Here is a 20,554-nt window from a genome sequence, read left to right as displayed (position 1 = left end):
TGGCCTGCACAGATCCCCGTCCTCAGCGGTGAGAAAGCAGATTACCCCTAAGGTATGTTTTCAGATACCAAACTACAACTACTTCAGATGTCTGATTTTACTATGTTAGCTGTGTACCTTACTTTTATCATTTCTTTAGTAGTACAGTAAGTCATCTAGCATTAGAACTCCTATTATCGAGTTCATTTTAGATTATCAAAAATGCGTTGATTTCAATGAACACAAGCAAAACGCCTCTAAGAAGTTTCAGCTGAAAATCATCAACATGCAGATATTTCATTACAAAAATATATTATTTTAATAAACAAACAGGGATATGGTTTTATAAATCAGTACATTATTTATACACAAACACATGCGTTTGATTTGAAACCATAGCAGAGTCACATTACATCCTTTTTTGTATACAACAAAGAACTATCCTCTAACCAGCCTTCTTCTTTCTCGTTCTCGGAGATTTTCCACCATAAGGTCTGAGTGGCCCTTTGGCTCCCAGTAGCCGTCGCTCCACAAATACCACCTGTTTGTGCAGCTGGCCTTCACTGACTCCCAGCATGAAAGAGAAGAGGCTCAGGACCCACAAGTACATTCTGGGAAAGCTCGGCTTAAACTCAGCAAAATGATCCCCACATTGTCTGTGAACAGAAACAACAGTTGGGTTTAGTACTGCTTATGTGCCGGTGTTACAGCAAAGCTCATATGCCAATGTTTCTTATTATGTATTCAGTTGAACAATGATTCTCTTTATTTACTTTGACAGCTTATGCTAAACCTGCATTTTAAATAAAGAGGTGAACATTAGCAAGCCATTCAGTTATATCTTATGACGGTGGCAAAAAGTGTGTTTAGTTCTTAACTTCATGTCAGCTGCTATGGCTATTATAATGGCTAGCTAATAGATTTATTCTTTAAGTGTTGAAGTGGTGGGTCGATTTGCATTTTTAATTTGTGCGTACGGTGGTTAGAGTGTTTGTGTACACCTTGTTTCTACACTCACTGTCCATTTTATCAGCTCCACTCACCATATAGAAGCACTTTGTAGTTCTACAATTGCTGACTGTAGTCCACCTGTTTCTCTGTGTGCCTCGTTAGCCCCCTTTCATGCTGTTCTTCAATGGTCAGGACTCCACTACCAGGTCCACTACAGAGTAAGTATTATTTAGGTGGTGGATCATTCTCAGCACTGCAGTGACACTGACATGGTGGTGGAGTGTCAAAACTGCTGGAGTTTTTAAACACCTCACTGTCACTGCTGGACTGAGAATAGTCCACCAACCAAAAATATATCCAGCCAACAGCACCCCGTGGGCAGTGTCCTGTGACCGCTGATGAAGGTCTAGAAGATGACCAACTCAAACAGCAGCAATAGATGAGCGATCGTCTCTGACTTTACATCTACAAGGTGGACCAACTAGGTAGGAGTGTCTAATAGATTGGACAGTGAGTGGACACAGTATTTAAAAACTCCAGCAGCGTTGATGTGTCTGATCCACTCATACCAGCACAACACACACTAACAAACCACCACCATGTCAGTGTCACTGCAGTGCTGAGAATGATCCACCACCTAAATAATACCTGCTCTGTGGTGGTCCTGACCATTGAAGAACAGGGTGAAAGCAGGTTTAAAAAAGTATGTATAGAAACAAATAAACTACAGTCAGTAATTGTAGAACTACAAAGTGCTTCTATATGGTAAGTGGAGCTGATAAAATGGACAGTGAGTATAAAAAAAGGAGGTGGTCATAATGTTAAGCCTGATCGGTGTAAGTATGAGGGTGTAGAGTGTTAATTGTTTTTTCCTAACTTATATGGCAACATGAACATTTATGCCACAAAGAACTGAGGCTGTTTCGAAACCAAACGTGGTCCTACCCAGCATTAGTGCAATCTTTCTAATAAAGTGCTCAGTGAGTGTTTTACCCAACACGGCATTTCCTCAAAGCGGTGTGCCAATATTTGCGGTTGACAAGGCGCCAGGTGCTTTTATTTTTCTGCAAAACACAGTCCAGGCTCTGGTGGCGGAGACTAGGTCCATCAGCGCCGTCCTCTTTTCCCCAGCAAAAAATGAAGCTGGATGGGGTGGAAGGCTCAGGTTCTGGAGCTGAAGCAGCCAGAGTGTGGAAACGATTCTGAAGCTGTTCAACCAGACCTGGATAAAAGAGAGAGTAGAGGACAACCAAAGTCTTTCCATCACATGCTACATAAACAGACAATTGATAATTATGTAAACTTAACACACATCACATTTACACATATTAGCAACTCATTTACACTTAAATACCTTAAAGGCAACCAGCCAAAATGCCAATGACTTAAAATGATTTTTTACTTTCTTGCATCACGGTAATTTGTAACAAGTTTGAACTGTGTCATCCTGGATAAAAGATAAACTGTGCAAACTGCATTTCTTTGTTCAGTCACGTCACCCTTTTAAAGTATTTAAACTCTCGGGTCAGCACATCATTCTGACAGCAAGTTTGTTTGTTTGTTTATTAGGATTTTAACGACATGTTTTACACTCTGGTTACATTCATGACAGAAACGGTAGTTACTCATTACACAAGATTCATCAGTTCACACAAGGTTATATCAAACACAGTGTTGGACAATTTAGTGTCTCCAATTCACCTAACTTGCACGTCTTTGGACTGTGGGAGGAAACTGGAGCCCCCGAAGGAAACCCACACAGACACGGGGAGAACATGCAAACTCCGCACAGAAAGGACCCGGACCGCCCCACCTGGGGATCGAACTCAGAACCTTCTTGCTGTGAGGTGACAGTGCTACCCACTGAGCCACCATGCCGGCCCAGTATGAGCAAGTACAAGCATTTAACAGGCAGACTACTGACCAAAAAACTCAGTTATGCATACTAGGATTTCTCCCGTGCAACCAGAAATAAATGTAAGCCAGTTAAAGAAACACATTTTTCATGCTACACCAGTGCACAACGCTTAACATTTTAGAGATTCAAGTATCACGTGAGCATAAAACTTTACAATGCATCTCATGTACTTACGTCTCCTTTTCAGTATCTCACTCTTCATTCTCAAACTCTGTATGATGGGCTTTTTCGATTTCCACTTTCGTCTAGGCATATAGAGTAAAAAAAAAAGAATTTAATCTACAGTATATATTAGACAGATAGTCATATTGCACACATGTTAAGATGGGAGATCACATTTCTTTAGAAGCTGTTTTAGGGTCTTACCTCGCTTCAATCTGCTCTTCTTTTTTCCTGGCTCGCTGCAGCGCTGGCTGCATAATCATAAACCATCTTTTCAAACTAAACATCTTGCTGTCTGTCAATACAAGTAGTGGTATGTCAGTAACAAACATACTGCAGTTACAATTAGTACAGCAGTGAACACTGAGCTAAGCTTTCACCAAGAGCATTACACAATTTAAGGGTGTCTGAACAGTTACCTGGTGAAGGGGAACATACAAAATACTAAGGAATTCTAAAATCTTTGTACACGTTAAAAGATTAAGCTTTTCATTTACATTCTAATTTAAATTCTAATTAGTAATAATTACAAATTCTCATTTGTAATAAAATATTGCATGAAATTTGAGAAAAATGTTCAATAGGAAAATAATTTTTACTAGTGGTCTTAAATTTTTGGTCCTCAATGTACTGTACACAAAACACAGTTAAGTGACTTTAAAGCATTTTTAAAGCATTTAGAGAAAGAAGAAAAAAACATCAGTACCAAAGTCCTATCAAGCATAAACTCTGTCCCATAACATAAAAACATCCATACATGTTACTGTTCTAATAACCAAACATTCATAAGTATGCTTTACATTTAGAAGTAAATATATATAATATACAATATATAATATCTAATGTACAAGTTTATACAGTACATGCTTAGGGTTAGTCGATTCATAATTGCTAATCCCATCAATGTTTCTGTATTTCTGTTAGTTAACATCCATATCCAGGCCATCCTCCCTCAAGGTCCCACCCATAGACTGACTACCTTTCTTGTTCTTCTTCTTCTTGACTTGGTTTTGTTCTTTCTTGGACTTTCGTTTTTTGTCTTTTATTCCTGTTTTTCTAGACAACTTCCTTAAAAACACAAGAGAAAGGTAAATGAAACAGACTACTGAGCAAGAATGTACATTGTAGACAGATTGGCAGGACTAAACCCTTGTTTTTATGTACATGACTGTTAAACATAAGATAAGATAATGTTAAACATTATCCGATACTAATGAGAAAATCAGATTGTACCTTGTTTTAGGGTTTACAGTGAAGGACAAAATGACATCCAGAGTAATGCATAATACAATTTAATTTTATGTAATTTCTCTATTAACATTTTGAAATTTTCATGGGCTTATGAATTATTTTTATAAACAGAAAAGCACCCCAGCGCTGAGATACTGAGCTCCTGGGTTCAAATCTTGGCTCTGCTACCGGCCCTCTTGCCAGTGCCTGCAGCAAAAAAAACTGGCTTCCAGTCTGCTGGGTGGAAAAGACCGGACTAAGGGGTGAGGTTATCAATGCTTTGTAAGGACCATGGTGCCCAGGGTGCCTGTAAAGAAGTGGAGTAGCGTAGAGATCGGGGCGTGGCTCTCAAAAAAGAAGAATTTTGTATTATTTATTTAAAAAAAATAAAAGAAAAAGAGTCATCAACTAACAAATTTGGTTGGAACTTTGAAATCACTGTACTTTGCAGAATTGCTTGAGTTAAACTAAAGGTATTGCTTTTTAGACATAGCCTTAACATGTACTTATATTGCACTTACATGTACACATACTTTCCATAAAGGTTTTATCAGTTGATATTTTATTTATATGTAGTTTATAAGTCTTGCTATACTATATATGTGTTCCGATAGACACCAAAAAATCATTATACAAGAATAACTTTGTAATTGACACCTACCACTCCCTATAATCATCCAGCTTGAACAGAAGCTTCATGATCACAATAATCAACGCTGCAGCCTGAAGATCATAGCACAGCAGTTCAGGCTTTCTCACAGTGGGGTTGAAGGTCAGAAAACTGTCTTTTTCCATGCCTGATTTCTCTATTACTTGACATACTAACACATGCATTTCATCTGAAAGAGAAAATAGGGCAAAGAGAAGGTAAGATATGTTGTTCAAATTGGTCCTCAACAGCTGTTCACTTCTTTTTCTCACCAGGAACTCACCAGGAAGGTTGGCATCAATCAGGTAGTGCAGGCTGAGCAAAGCTGGGTGAAGCAGGCAGTCTGGAGTTACTGGAGGGAACATGGGCAGCTCCATCAGCTTGGCCAGCTGCATTGCCTCCGTGTGTACCATATTGTAGGACGGGAAGGACTGCACAGGAGGTGGCAGAAGAACACACATTTTGTATTATCCACCTAAATATTCTATAAATTTGTACACCATTGAACTGTAAAAGTAAGTAGACCCCTGACTATTAGCTTGATGGACCTCTGTGGGAATTTGGGTCTATGCAGTCAAAAGAGCATTTGTTAGGTCAGGCACAGATGTTGGATGATAAGACCTGATACTCAACTGTTTTACAATCCATTCCAAAGATGTTCAACTGGGACAAGGTCAAGGCTTTGTGAAGTCCATTTAAGTTCCTCCACAAATTTGTCAAACCCTTTGTAAGCAATGACAAATTGTTGCCCCAAAGTTGGATGCACATAGTCGTATAAAACTGAATAATGGGTGTAGCTAAAACATCACCAACCTCAACTTTGAAGAGCAAGGCGTCCCTGCCGAAGAACCTCATCTCTTCAGTGAAAAGTTCATGAGCGTTGATGTAAGGAACGTGTCTATTAGACACCAACCTGCAACAGTAACAGGCCTATTATGTATGTTTAAATTGGTTAAAATTTATTACATTTTTATAAAGAGCGCAACCTGGCCAGACGTCCACACAAAGACAACTGGACGTATATGAAAAAGGGAAGGCCGGACATGGTCTCTTCCTCCTGCTTTATGCTGTCACCTGGACTAGTCAGAGTGGGGGGGAGTATCATGGAGCTTAGCGCCGATTCCCAAACACAATACTGGGAACCCAAGACTGGCAGGTGATGAGAAGCAGTTGCAGATTAGACACAAGTCGGAGGGGACATGTGGTGACCCGGCCCTCCTTGATCAGACAGACAGGTTGTGCAAGCAGCAGCGGATTCACAATCAGGAATAAGAAATGAGTAGATTGGCAGATCCAATAGAAAAGCATTGAACACTTCTGATAAGGTGCACACCCAGACTGGCTGCAGATGTAATATGGTTTTGCAGCAAGTCAAAGTATTTAAACATTAAATGACATAACCAATCTTTATGTATGTAGACGTCTGACCAGCACTGCTGAGGATTGGAACCCTATATGCCAACGATAGTGGGCTAGGTTAATTTGCTTTTCAGCTGAATTTTGAACAAAGCATGCCTACCCACATTGGGCATTCAACGCAGGACTCTAAACAAAACAAACCCAAATATAATAAGTGCTCATCTTATTTACCTAAGCAAGTCTGCCAGAGTAATGCCCTCTCGAATCCAGAGAAGAGCAAGGTGGCACAGTGCCAAAGTTTTGGGCATGCTCATTAAATGGCGTTTCTTCTTCCTCTTTGTGGAAAAATAGTTGTCTGCATCCACAGAACCCGAACCCACAGACACTCCTCCACTACTGGAATAGCCTGCAAATGATATAATACAATTATCAATAAAGCCCAGCAACAAGGTGAACACAGTGATGTTAAAAACAACACAAAAACTGATAGTTTTATACCAGAAATTGAACAATCATCCTTCAGCGATGCATCATCATCAATCCATGACGATTCACTGAAGGCCAGAGACTCTGCCTCACTCTCAGAGGTTTGTTCCTGTACAGTGAAAATATGTGTGAGAAACACAGATAAAACTAAATAATATTTTTTTTTAATGTAAGATTAAGTTAGAATACAAAAATCATACATTTTAGCCTAATTGACCATGATGCTGGTGAACTTAAATTTAAGAAATTGTCTGTTTTGTTGACTTGTTTCATAAGCAATGTTCCATAAAGACAATTAATGAACAAACCACTAAATTCAGGGTCAAGGCTGGCATAAAATGATCCATGATGGACTTTTTTCTATCAAATCAAATGCAGTACAAATGCAGTAGGTATATCATTGACTGCTCTTGACATTGGGCAGTAAATGACATAACGCAGGCTGCCTTTTTGTTTTGTTTCACACAATTTGCTTGCAGAGAGTCAAGTTAGGTAGTCAGGAAGTCAGCATAAGCCAATACTAGGAGTTTGTATAAAACGAATGAAACAAATGAGGAATGTGAGATAAGTGCATGTTCAGTACATACGTATTTATACACAAGTGAGCACTAATATTATTTTGATTTATAATATTTAGCTAACTATAACTATTGGTTGAAGAGTGATGAGGATGGAGCTGCCGACTGGAGAAGGAGATGAAGGCCAAAGAGAAGGTTTATGGATATGGTGAGGGAGGACATGCAGGTGCAAGAATTCTTTAAAAATCCTACACTGTGATTTCCTGGATTTTTTTTTCTCATTTTGTCTCTCATAGTTGAAGTGTACCTATGATGAAAATTACAGACCTCTCTCATCTTTCTAAGTAGGAGAACTTGCACAATCAGTGGCTGACTAAATACTTTTTGGCCCCACTGTCTGTTAAATTTAAAGATAAAAAACATTCAAATTCAAAAACTTTTTTGGATAGTGGGTGTTGATATTTTGGGTCATGACTAAATTCGGAAAACTTGCTACTGTGATCGGTACGATAGATTGTAAATCTCAGCCCTGGATTTATCCATAACCAACCATAAAGCTTTAAGAACATTACCACAAATGTTTTAAACTCACCACAGAATGTCTTGTGCTCTTCCTCGCCAGCTCTCTTGTGTAAGCCTGTTGGGTCTTCTGCAGGTATCGCTTCCAGAAATTCCATAACACGTCTGTCTGTATGAGGCAATTAATTTATTTAAAGTAAAAAAAAAAAACCACAGCAGTTCTTGACAATTAGATGGATTTACTGACCTAATTAAAGTGATTTACTGACCTTAAACTGAGAGCAGACACCTAATGAAACTAACGCTTCTGCCTGACGTTTGAGGATAAACTGAAAGCCTTCACATATCATCCACTCTGGCCCACCTTCAGAATAATAAAGACATGTAAAAAACATCAAATCTGATCAGTATTTCCTGTGCAAGCATCCTTTCCAACATTCACATTAGCCCTAGGTGTTGAATGTAAATAAATAAAGGTAGAAAACATCTGAGCAAGGATGCAGACTGACCTTTTCCATCTCGCTTCCGTTTGCCAGATGTAACAGAGGTTTGCCTGGTGTTCACAAAGTCAGTAATACTTTGCACTTCTTTTGTTCTCTGTGAGCAGTAAAACCAAATGTTCAATCTGTTGCCTGTTAATCCACTAAATAAGTCATTCAGTGTCTGACAAGATAACCCCCCCCAATAGCCAATCATGTCTGTATTTAGACTAGCAGTGGATAAAAACAGGGCTACAGAACGGCAGGCTATTACACACTAACGTACTTACTTACTAATTCATTAATACACATTCATTTATTTCAAGTTACAAGTAGAAATAAAAAAAAATTTATTATTATAATGAATAACAAATAACAGCAGGTGGTTTTAAAACCACATGAATAAACTTTTTTCCACTACGTTTAGGGCATTTAGCTTTTATCCAATTCAACTTACAAATGTGACTAAATATAATGCAAGCAATTAAAGGGTAAGGGCTATGTTTAAGAGCCCAACAGAGGCAACTTGGCAACGACTGGAATGAACCAGCAACCTCTGCTCACCAGTCCAGTACTTTTATCACTGAGCTAGCACTGCTGACATTTAAACGAATAATAATAATAATCTATGGCAGACTGAATGCCTTTGTTTGTCACATATACACATACACATCTACAGCTCAAAGGGCACAACGGACTACAATGATCTGATAATGATTTAATACCTCCTGGACTACAATGCATCTTTACCTACTACGTACACCCACTCATTCTGTTGCTCATGTCTAGGTGTATCTTGGAACAGCCAGTTTACAAGGAAAGCATGGAAGAAAACCAGATGGTAACAGGAAGAACACCCAAAACTCTTTACAAAAAGTGGGGATCCTACCAGTGTACCATCTGTACTATTAACCAACGTAATGTTGTTAAATATACATTAGAGCTGTTTTTAAAGAGTGGTGGGGTTGGTGTTGCATCCAGTTATTAGCTGTGGATGCACATTCGTCTTAACAAATTGTTAGTTGGCCCATTCAACATGGGTCTCCTCAACCAATGATCCCAGAGCAAGAATTCTAAGAGATGGGGCACTTTGTTGGGCATGTCAAGTACCAACAGCTTTAAGAAAGTTTTATAGTTTGGTTTTTGTAATAATTAAAAAGTACATGATACCTCCTAGACTACAATAATTCAAACATGATAATGATTCCATGACACCTCCTTTTGTAACCTGTATTTATTTATTTATATTTATTAGGATTTTAACGTCATGTTTAATGTCAAACACAGTCATGGACAATTTTGTATCTCCAATTCACCTCACTTGCACATCATTGGACTGTGGGAGGAGCTCCCGGAGGAAACCCACGCAGACACGGAGAGAACATGCAAACTCCACACAGAAAGGACCCGGACCGCTCCACCTGGAGATCGAACCCAGGACCTTCTTGCTGTGAGGTGACAGTGCTACCCACTGAGCCACCGTGCCACCCCTTCAACCAATCACCCCAAAGCAGGAATTCCAAGAGATGGGGCACTTTGTTGGGCATGTCAAGTACCAACAGTCCTAAGAAAGTTTTATAGTTTGATTTGAGCTATTCTAAGAAAAAGAAGTTGTTTCTAAGGTATCTCCTGTCGTGTAATGTAAAAGTTTTTTTCAAAAATCCACCCAAACGTTTTCTCAAAAATCCATCCAAACGTTTTCTCAACAGTTGAGGGAATTTTTGGCTAGATTGTTGGGAATGGTTGGGTGAATTGTTGAGGGAACATTTGGGTGAATTGTTGAGGGAACGTTTGGGTGAATTGTTAAGGGAACGTTTGGGTGAATTGTTGGGAATGGTTGGGTGAATTGTTGAGGGAACATTTGGGTGGATTGTTAAGGGAACGTTTGGGTGAATTGTTGGGAATGGTTGGGTGAATTGTTAAGGGAACGTTTGGGTGGATTGTTAAGGGAACGTTTGGGTGAATTGTTGAGGGAACATTTGGGTGGATCGTTAAGGGAACGTTTGGGTGAATTGTTGGAAATGGTTGGGTGAATTGTTGAGGGAACATTTGGGTGGATTGTTAAGGGAACGTTTGGGTGAATTGTTGAGGGAACATTTGGGTGGATCGTTAAGGGAACGTTTGGGTGAATTGTTGGGAATGGTTGGGTGAATTGTTAAGGGGACATTTGGGTGAATTGTTGAGGGAACATTTGGGTGAATTGTTAAGGGAATGGTTGGGTGAATTGTTGGGAATGGTTGGGTGAATTGTTGAGGGAACATTTGGGTGGAATGTTGAGGGAATGGTTGGGTGAATTGTTGGGAATGGTTGGGTGAATTGTTGAGGGAACATTTGGGTGGAATGTTGAGGGAATGGTTGGGTGAATTGTTGAAAACCCAAACGTTTTCTCAACGATCCACCCAACCATTACCTCAACAATTCACCCAACCATTCCCAACAATCTACCCAAACGTTCCCTCAACATTCCCCCCTCACGTTCCTTCAACGTTCCCCCCGAACGTTCCCCCACGAACATTCCCTCAACGTTTCCACACGAACGTTCCCCCAACGTTCCCCCCCCCGAACGTTCCTCAACGTTCCTTCACGAACGTTCCCCCAACGTTCCTTCACGAACGTTCCCCCAACGTTCCTTCACGAACGTTCCCCCACGAACGTTCCCTCAATGTTCCTTCACGAACGTTTCCACACAAACATTCCCTCAACCTTTTGTCTGGACTTGTTTTCGGAATTCTCTACAGAATACATTATTCTGCTGTTCATCTGACACTTTGAATCCGAACCATCTCCAAATAATTGAGCCATTATTATTCTTTTTACTAAGCAGCTCCTCCACCGTCTCCATGCTATCACGGGAGTTTTACTTACAGAAATGTGTTCTGAGGGCAGAAAGAATTGGCGGTGGGGGAGGGGCGAGTTGTGTTCAGTGAGGGAGAGGGGCGGGGCGAGTTGTGTTCAGTGAGGGAGAGGGGAGGGGCGAGTTGTGTTCAGTGAGGGAGAGGGGAGGGGCGAGTTGTGTTCAGTGAGGGAGAGGGGAGGGGCGAGTTGTGTTCAGTGAGGGAGAGAGGAGGGGCGAGTTGTGTTCAGTGAGGGAGAGGGGCGGGGCGAGTTGTGTTCAGTGAGGGAGAGAGGCGGGGCGAGTTGTGTTCAGTGAGGGAGAGAGGAGGGGCGAGTTGTGTTCAGTGAGGGAGAGGGGAGGGGCGAGTTGTGTTCAGTGAGGGAGAGGGGAGGGGCGAGTTGTGTTCAGTGAGGGAGAGGGGAGGGGCGAGTTGTGTTCAGTGAGGGAGAGGGGAGGGGCGAGTTGTGTTCAGTGAGGGAGAGGGGCGGGGCGAGTTGTGTTCAGTGAGGGAGAGAGGCGGGGCGAGTTGTGTTCAGTGAGGGAGAGGGGCGGGGCGAGTTGTGTTCAGTGAGGGAGAGGGGCGGGGCGAGTTGTGTTCAGTGAGGGAGAGGGGAGAGTTGTGTTCAGTGAGGGAGAGGGGAGAGTTGTGTTCAGTGAGGGAGAGAGGAGGGGCGAGTTGTGTTCAGTGAGGGAGAGGGGCGGGGCGAGTTGTGTTCAGTGAGGGAGAGAGGCGGGGCGAGTTGTGTTCAGTGAGGGAGAGAGGCGGGGCGAGTTGTGTTCAGTGAGGGAGAGAGGAGGGGCGAGTTGTGTTCAGTGAGGGAGAGGGGAGGGGCGAGTTGTGTTCAGTGAGGGAGAGGGGAGGGGCGAGTTGTGTTCAGTGAGGGAGAGGGGAGGGGCGAGTTGTGTTCAGTGAGGGAGAGGGGAGGGGCGAGTTGTGTTCAGTGAGGGAGAGGGGCGGGGCGAGTTGTGTTCAGTGAGGGAGAGGGGCGGGGCGAGTTGTGTTCAGTGAGGGAGAGAGGCGGGGCGAGTTGTGTTCAGTGAGGGAGAGGGGCGGGGCGAGTTGTGTTCAGTGAGGGAGAGGGGAGAGTTGTGTTCAGTGAGGGAGAGGGGCGAGTTGTGTTCAGTGAGGGAGAGGGGAGAGTTGTGTTCAGTGAGGGAGAGGGGCGGGGCGAGTTGTGTTCAGTGAGGGAGAGGGGCGGGGCGAGTTGTGTTCAGTGAGGGAGAGGGGCGGGGCGAGTTGTGTTCAGTGAGGGAGAGGGGAGAGTTGTGTTCAGTGAGGGAGAGGGGCGAGTTGTGTTCAGTGAGGGAGAGGGGCGAGTTGTGTTCAGTGAGGGAGAGGGGCGGGGCGAGTTGTGTTCAGTGAGGGAGAGGGGAGAGTTGTGTTCAGTGAGGGTGAGGGGCGGGGCGAGTTGTGTTCAGTGAGGGAGAGGGGCGGGGCGAGTTGTGTTCAGTGAGGGAGAGGGGAGAGTTGTGTTCAGTGAGGGAGAGGGGAGAGTTGTGTTCAGTGAGGGAGAGGGGAGAGTTGTGTTCAGTGAGGGAGAGGGGCGGGGCGAGTTGTGTTCAGTGAGGGAGAGGGGCGGGGCGAGTTGTGTTCAGTGAGGGAGAGCGGCGGGGCGAGTTGTGTTCAGTGAGGGAGAGGGGAGAGTTGTGTTCAGTGAGGGAGAGGGGCGAGTTGTGTTCAGTGAGGGAGAGGGGAGAGTTGTGTTCAGTGAGGGAGAGGGGCGGGGCGAGTTGTGTTCAGTGAGGGAGAGGGGCGGGGCGAGTTGTGTTCAGTGAGGGAGAGGGGCGGGGCGAGTTGTGTTCAGTGAGGGAGAGGGGCGAGTTGTGTTCAGTGAGGGAGAGGGGAGAGTTGTGTTCAGTGAGGGAGAGGGGCGGGGTGAGTTGTGTTCAGTGAGGGAGAGGGGCGGGGCGAGTTGTGTTCAGTGAGGGAGAGGGGAGAGTTGTGTTCAGTGAGGGAGAGGGGAGAGTTGTGTTCAGTGAGGGAGAGGGGAGAGTTGTGTTCAGTGAGGGAGAGGGGCGAGTTGTGTTCAGTGAGGGAGAGGGGAGAGTTGTGTTCAGTGAGGGAGAGGGGAGAGTTGTGTTCAGTGAGGGAGAGGGGAGAGTTGTGTTCAGTGAGGGAGAGGGGAGAGTTGTGTTCAGTGAGGGAGAGGGGCGAGTTGTGTTCAGTGAGGGAGAGGGGCGAGTTGTGTTCAGTGAGGGAGAGGGGCGGGGCGAGTTGTGTTCAGTGAGGGAGAGGGGAGAGTTGTGTTCAGTGAGGGAGAGGGGAACGTCCCCCCCGAACGTTCCTCAACGTTCCTTCACGAACGTTCCCCCAACGTTCCTTCACGAACGTTCCCCCACGAACGTTCCCTCAATGTTCCTTCACGAACGTTTCCACACAAACATTCCCTCAACCTTTTGTCTGGACTTGTTTTCGGAATTCTCTACAGAATACATTATTCTGCTGTTCATCTGACACTTTGAATCCGAACCATCTCCAAATAATTGAGCCATTATTATTCTTTTTACTAAGCAGCTCCTCCACCGTCTCCATGCTATCACGGGAGTTTTACTTACAGAAATGTGTTCTGAGGGCAGAAAGAATTGGCGGTGGGGGAGGGGCGAGTTGTGTTCAGTGAGGGAGAGGGGCGGGGCGAGTTGTGTTCAGTGAGGGAGAGGGGAGGGGCGAGTTGTGTTCAGTGAGGGAGAGAGGCGGGGCGAGTTGTGTTCAGTGAGGGAGAGGGGAGGGGCGAGTTGTGTTCAGTGAGGGAGAGAGGAGGGGCGAGTTGTGTTCAGTGAGGGAGAGGGGCGGGGCGAGTTGTGTTCAGTGAGGGAGAGAGGCGGGGCGAGTTGTGTTCAGTGAGGGAGAGAGGAGGGGCGAGTTGTGTTCAGTGAGGGAGAGGGGAGGGGCGAGTTGTGTTCAGTGAGGGAGAGGGGAGGGGCGAGTTGTGTTCAGTGAGGGAGAGGGGAGGGGCGAGTTGTGTTCAGTGAGGGAGAGGGGAGGGGCGAGTTGTGTTCAGTGAGGGAGAGGGGCGGGGCGAGTTGTGTTCAGTGAGGGAGAGAGGCGGGGCGAGTTGTGTTCAGTGAGGGAGAGGGGCGGGGCGAGTTGTGTTCAGTGAGGGAGAGGGGCGGGGCGAGTTGTGTTCAGTGAGGGAGAGGGGAGAGTTGTGTTCAGTGAGGGAGAGGGGAGAGTTGTGTTCAGTGAGGGAGAGAGGAGGGGCGAGTTGTGTTCAGTGAGGGAGAGGGGCGGGGCGAGTTGTGTTCAGTGAGGGAGAGAGGCGGGGCGAGTTGTGTTCAGTGAGGGAGAGAGGCGGGGCGAGTTGTGTTCAGTGAGGGAGAGAGGAGGGGCGAGTTGTGTTCAGTGAGGGAGAGGGGAGGGGCGAGTTGTGTTCAGTGAGGGAGAGGGGAGGGGCGAGTTGTGTTCAGTGAGGGAGAGGGGAGGGGCGAGTTGTGTTCAGTGAGGGAGAGGGGAGGGGCGAGTTGTGTTCAGTGAGGGAGAGGGGCGGGGCGAGTTGTGTTCAGTGAGGGAGAGGGGCGGGGCGAGTTGTGTTCAGTGAGGGAGAGGGGCGGGGCGAGTTGTGTTCAGTGAGGGAGAGGGGCGGGGCGAGTTGTGTTCAGTGAGGGAGAGGGGAGAGTTGTGTTCAGTGAGGGAGAGGGGCGAGTTGTGTTCAGTGAGGGAGAGGGGAGAGTTGTGTTCAGTGAGGGAGAGGGGCGGGGCGAGTTGTGTTCAGTGAGGGAGAGGGGCGGGGCGAGTTGTGTTCAGTGAGGGAGAGGGGCGGGGCGAGTTGTGTTCAGTGAGGGAGAGGGGAGAGTTGTGTTCAGTGAGGGAGAGGGGCGAGTTGTGTTCAGTGAGGGAGAGGGGCGAGTTGTGTTCAGTGAGGGAGAGGGGCGGGGCGAGTTGTGTTCAGTGAGGGAGAGGGGAGAGTTGTGTTCAGTGAGGGAGAGGGGCGGGGCGAGTTGTGTTCAGTGAGGGAGAGGGGCGGGGCGAGTTGTGTTCAGTGAGGGAGAGGGGAGAGTTGTGTTCAGTGAGGGAGAGGGGCGAGTTGTGTTCAGTGAGGGAGAGGGGAGAGTTGTGTTCAGTGAGGGAGAGGGGAGAGTTGTGTTCAGTGAGGGAGAGGGGCGGGGCGAGTTGTGTTCAGTGAGGGAGAGGGGCGGGGCGAGTTGTGTTCAGTGAGGGAGAGGGGCGGGGCGAGTTGTGTTCAGTGAGGGAGAGGGGAGAGTTGTGTTCAGTGAGGGAGAGGGGCGAGTTGTGTTCAGTGAGGGAGAGGGGAGAGTTGTGTTCAGTGAGGGAGAGGGGCGGGGCGAGTTGTGTTCAGTGAGGGAGAGGGGCGGGGCGAGTTGTGTTCAGTGAGGGAGAGGGGCGGAGAGGGGAGAGTTGTGTTCAGTGAGGGAGAGGGGCGAGTTGTGTTCAGTGAGGGAGAGGGGCGAGTTGTGTTCAGTGAGGGAGAGGGGCGGGGCGAGTTGTGTTCAGTGAGGGAGAGGGGAGAGTTGTGTTCAGTGAGGGAGAGGGGCGGGGCGAGTTGTGTTCAGTGAGGGAGAGGGGCGGGGCGAGTTGTGTTCAGTGAGGGAGAGGGGAGAGTTGTGTTCAGTGAGGGAGAGGGGCGAGTTGTGTTCAGTGAGGGAGAGGGGAGAGTTGTGTTCAGTGAGGGAGAGGGGAGAGTTGTGTTCAGTGAGGGAGAGGGGCGGGGCGAGTTGTGTTCAGTGAGGGAGAGGGGCGGGGCGAGTTGTGTTCAGTGAGGGAGAGGGGCGGGGCGAGTTGTGTTCAGTGAGGGAGAGGGGAGAGTTGTGTTCAGTGAGGGAGAGGGGCGAGTTGTGTTCAGTGAGGGAGAGGGGAGAGTTGTGTTCAGTGAGGGAGAGGGGAGAGTTGTGTTCAGTGAGGGAGAGGGGAGAGTTGTGTTCAGTGAGGGAGAGGGGAGAGTTGTGTTCAGTGAGGGAGAGGGGCGGGGCGAGTTGTGTTCAGTGAGGGAGAGGGGAGAGTTGTGTTCAGTGAGGGAGAGGGGCGGGGCGAGTTGTGTTCAGTGAGGGAGAGGGGAGAGTTGTGTTCAGTGAGGGAGAGGGGCGGGGCGAGTTGTGTTCAGTGAGGGAGAGGGGAGAGTTGTGTTCAGTGAGGGAGAGGGGAGAGTTGTGTTCAGTGAGGGAGAGGGGAGAGTTGTGTTCAGTGAGGGAGAGAGGCGGGGAGAGTTGTGTTCAGTGAGGGAGAGGGGAGAGTTGTGTTCAGTGAGGGAGAGGGGAGAGTTGTGTTCAGTGAGGGAGAGGGGCGAGTTGTGTTCAGTGAGGGAGAGGGGCGAGTTGTGTTCAGTGAGGGAGAGGGGCGGGGCGAGTTGTGTTCAGTGAGGGAGAGGGGAGAGTTGTGTTCAGTGAGGGAGAGGGGCGGGGCGAGTTGTGTTCAGTGAGGGAGAGGGGAGAGTTGTGTTCAGTGAGGGAGAGGGGCGAGTTGTGTTCAGTGAGGGAGAGGGGAGAGTTGTGTTCAGTGAGGGAGAGGGGAGAGTTGTGTTCAGTGAGGGAGAGAGGCGGGGCGAGTTGTGTTCAGTGAGGGAGAGGGGAGAGTTGTGTTCAGTGAGGGAGAGTTGTGTTCAGTGAGGGAGAGAGGCGGGGAGAGTTGTGTTCAGTGAGGGAGAGAGGCGGGGAGAGTTGTGTTCAGTGAGGGAGAGGGGCGGGGCGAGTTGTGTTCAGTGAGGGAGAGGGGAGAGTTGTGTTCAGTGAGGGAGAGGGGAGAGTTGTGTTCAGTGAGGGAGAGAGGCGGGGAGAGTTGTGTTCAGTGAGGGAGAGAGGCGGGGAGAGTTGTGTTCAGTGAGGGAGAGAGGCGGGGAGAGTTGTGTTCAGTGAGGGAGAGAGGCGGGGAGAGTTGTGTTCAGTGAGGGAGAGAGGCGGGGCAGTGAGGGAGAGAGGCGGGGCAGTGAGGGAGAGGGGCGGGGCAGGTGAACATGTGCAGAGACTAACTGGGAGAAGAGAAAGACGAACTGTCGGATCTAACTGGAACGCAACATCTACCATAGTGCTACCATAGTGTGCTCCTCAGGGAGCACAATCTGGTTGCTGGGGGTTTTTTTTATCTCCTACTCTCCCAATGTATTACCATTTCTTGTCTAACGATGTGAATTTCCCCATTGTGGTATTAATAAAGGATTATCTTATCTCTTATGTCGATATACGCGATATTGTCTTATCTTATATCGCGTATGAAAATAAATCGATATTTTATAAAATCTTGATATATCGCCCAGCCCTACTACCTAGTACCAAACTTCACTACTATTGGCATCCCTATTGGGACCCACTTTTACAACCACTGCTCTGTATCACTGGAAAATCACTCACCTCAATGACATTATGACAGTTATTACAGAAGAACTGTCCTTCATCTGTTACAGCCCAGTTTACTGCTCCACACTGCATACACGGATCATTATACCCGTCCTGAACCCCACAAACACACACACACACACACACATTATAACTATTACCAAAAAAGTAACAGCAACAATTCTTAGAATATATTTCATAGTAGCTAAACTCACTGTAAGCTCGTCATCCATTTCTCACAACATTTAATTAAATAATAAACAATCCACGTGTATCAGCTCACAGCCTTTATTTACTCTCAACGCTTCCCTACACATTTCCAAAATGGCGCTCTTACTCTAGATTTCAAAATAAGAGTCTGAGATTTAAAAATAAGAGCACAAACACCATCACAATCGGACCCAATTCTTCCCCAAATTCAACACCATTGTCCCCAACTTTAACTCCCCCAGACCCTGGCAAACTGGCCCACCTACTGGGGGAGGACTGAGAGAGCTGCACACTAGCAGCACACACACACACACAAACCTGCCACTAGGTGAGGGACAGTGGGTGACCAAATTTTTATACTTATTATTAATTACATTTAGTATTATTACTGTCACTGTTACTATATTATATTTGCACTGCCATTTATGCTTTTAATAAATCTGTAACTATTTTTATATTGTATTATTGTCATTATTTTCTTATTTATTCTGTTTCCTAAATCTGTAAATAAGCTTTGGCAATACTAATGTCCATATTACATGCCAATAAAGCTACATTTGAATTGAAATGTCTGATTCCAAATAATTTTTTATTGTATACTTAGTGCACTGCCTAGACTCCCTTATTTTTTCAGTGTGGTGGATGTAGTGCACACTTTGTAATAAAGTATGGTGGGATTTGGGATTCAGCCTATTATAATGCTGGTAAAATAATCCCAGTGTCATTACAAACATTGTAAAAATACTCAAATACACTTGGCTGGTAATGCATTTTGGGGTAATGCATGAGCTGCGGGTGCTAATTTGTCCCATAAATGTGTTAGTTGGCCCCTTCAACATGGGTCACCACATGCAATGAGTCCCAGAAAGAATTCACTGGCAGGAAGCTGCTATGTACAGCAATTCCAGTAGATGGTGCACTTGGTTGGGCATGTCAAGCACCAACAGCTATTAGCAAGTTGAATAGCTTTCGTTTTTATAGTAATTGAGAAGAACGTGGAAAAAAAATCACATCCAAACGGTTCTCAAGTGATAAATTTACTCCTACAGCAGTTGTTTATTGGTCCCTTTAGAGTCCCCTCTTCTCAAATCAAAAATCAGATCACTTTATTGTCACATCACATTACCACAGGTTTGAAAGGTGAGTGAAAATAGTCCCTCACAGTTTTGATACACATTTAATCTGTTCAATATATACATGTTAAGCTATTAATGTACAGATGTATCTATCTATCCATCTCCATCCATCCATCCATCTATCCATCCATCCATCTGTCTTAAAATTATAGTATGCTGTACTGTGAGTCCTCGATTAGGAAAAGAGAATGAGGAATATAAATGTTTAATGTTGAATTATATATAGCATGTATGCAGGTGTGGTGCATATAGTTCAAGTAAGTAAAGTGCAGAGTGCAGAATGGGTTGTATGGGGTGTGGACTATGGAGATCACTGTATTGATGATGAGTGTAAGTGTTCTTTACTGTTCAGCAGCCAGATGGCCCGAGGGAAGAAGCTGTCTCGGAACCGGCTGATTCTTGACATGATGCCCCTGAACCTCCTGCCGCTCACTTCTGTGTACTGATTACATTATTCACCTAATTAAAAGATATACGTCTAAGTCAACCTGGGTGTTATAATATAGAATGTACTGAAACAAAAATCCATTTAGGGGCCATTGTAGCTGCAGTGTCTCAAATCAGCCAAGCTGGATTTATACCTGACACACCTGACCAATACACAAACTGTTTGAATGAGTAAAACCATAGAAGCTTATCATTTGATCTTAGTGGACATGATTTAACACAGGTGTGAAAGGTGAGTAAAAATCTTAGATGCATAGTCCCTCACAGTTGCAATACACATATAATACGAAAATATACACATTTTCTTAAATATACTAGCACCAGCTGTTCAATATACAGGTTTTTGTTTAAGGCTATTAATGTACAGATGTACAAAAGTTTGAAAAGGGAATGAGGAATATAAATATTTTAAATTTGGAGTAATTATTATAAAGTCCAAGATGTACAGGTATTGTACAAGATATGAATTATATATAGTAAAGTGTAGAGTGCAGAATGGGTTGTATGGGGTGTGTATGGGGTGTGGATTGTCTATGGAGATCACTGTATTGATGATGAGGAGTGTGAGTGTCCTGATGGCCCAGGGGAAGAAGCTGTCTCGGAACCGTTGGTACTTGACATGATGCTTCTGTACTTCCTGCCGCTCACTTCTGCATACTTTGTAGTTTTTCCTGATTGAAAAGCACTGTTTACATTATACATCTAATTAACCAAGATACATCTGAGTCAACCTGGGTGTTATAATTAAGAATGTACTGGAACAAGGATCAACAATTGTATCCATTTAGGGGTGATTGTAGCTGCAGGATCTCAAATCAGCCAAGCTGGATTTATACCTGATACACCTGACCAATACACAAACTGTTTGGACAAGTGAAATCTTAAAACCTTATCCTTAGATCTTAGTGGACATGATTTGACACATGTGATGTGTAATAGAACATGGAATGGAATGAGTAGCTGTATTTGCTCCAGTTTAGTGAACCACTGACCCAAAATGTTGATACAACATCACATCACACTGCATTATTTTCTGTGTGCAAAATTAACTTCATCTATGATCACAGATCAGCGTGATGTTGCATGACGTGTATGTGTGTGTGTGTGTGTGTGTGTGTGTGTGTGTGTTTGTGGGTGGGTGGCTGCTCAAGTGGGTTTGTGTGGGAGTGGAAGAGAGCGTTATGACATGAGGACATGCAGCTCCATGGAAACAAAAACAAATGAGAGTGGGAGCTAGTCATTATTTTACATAAAATTTTGTTGTCTCTATTTGATCATAAAATCATGTTTGCTGTGACAAACTGTGACAGCTGAGTACAAAATCTGTTATCAACAGATGTAATGTTGTAATAATGTATAATATATTACAGTCTATCTGAAACAGGAAACTATC

General features: G+C 45.2%; 1 protein-coding gene across 1 annotated transcript; it reads right to left on the bottom strand.

Moving 5' to 3' along the window:
- Nucleotides 1–320: 320 nt before the first annotated feature.
- taf1b (TATA box binding protein (Tbp)-associated factor, RNA polymerase I, B) lies at nucleotides 321–17,666 on the bottom strand. The gene is made up of 15 exons (XM_063001420.1): nucleotides 17,584–17,666; nucleotides 17,384–17,482; nucleotides 8,281–8,368; nucleotides 8,041–8,135; nucleotides 7,845–7,940; nucleotides 6,747–6,843; nucleotides 6,480–6,654; nucleotides 5,703–5,802; nucleotides 5,173–5,320; nucleotides 4,902–5,079; nucleotides 3,990–4,078; nucleotides 3,215–3,305; nucleotides 3,023–3,093; nucleotides 1,924–2,152; nucleotides 321–635 (listed from the first exon to the last, which is right to left on the bottom strand). Exons 1-15 carry the CDS (start codon nucleotides 17,599–17,601, stop codon nucleotides 425–427), a joined length of 1,785 nt encoding a protein of 594 aa, XP_062857490.1. The 5' UTR covers nucleotides 17,602–17,666; the 3' UTR covers nucleotides 321–424.
- Nucleotides 17,667–20,554: the final 2,888 nt, after the last annotated feature.

Source organism: Trichomycterus rosablanca, chromosome 9, assembly GCF_030014385.1.
Source record: "Trichomycterus rosablanca isolate fTriRos1 chromosome 9, fTriRos1.hap1, whole genome shotgun sequence".
Taxonomy (NCBI): domain Eukaryota; kingdom Metazoa; phylum Chordata; class Actinopteri; order Siluriformes; family Trichomycteridae; genus Trichomycterus; species Trichomycterus rosablanca.
The sequence above is the reverse complement of the archived record's forward strand: the minus strand, read 5'-3'. Positions and strand labels throughout refer to the sequence as shown.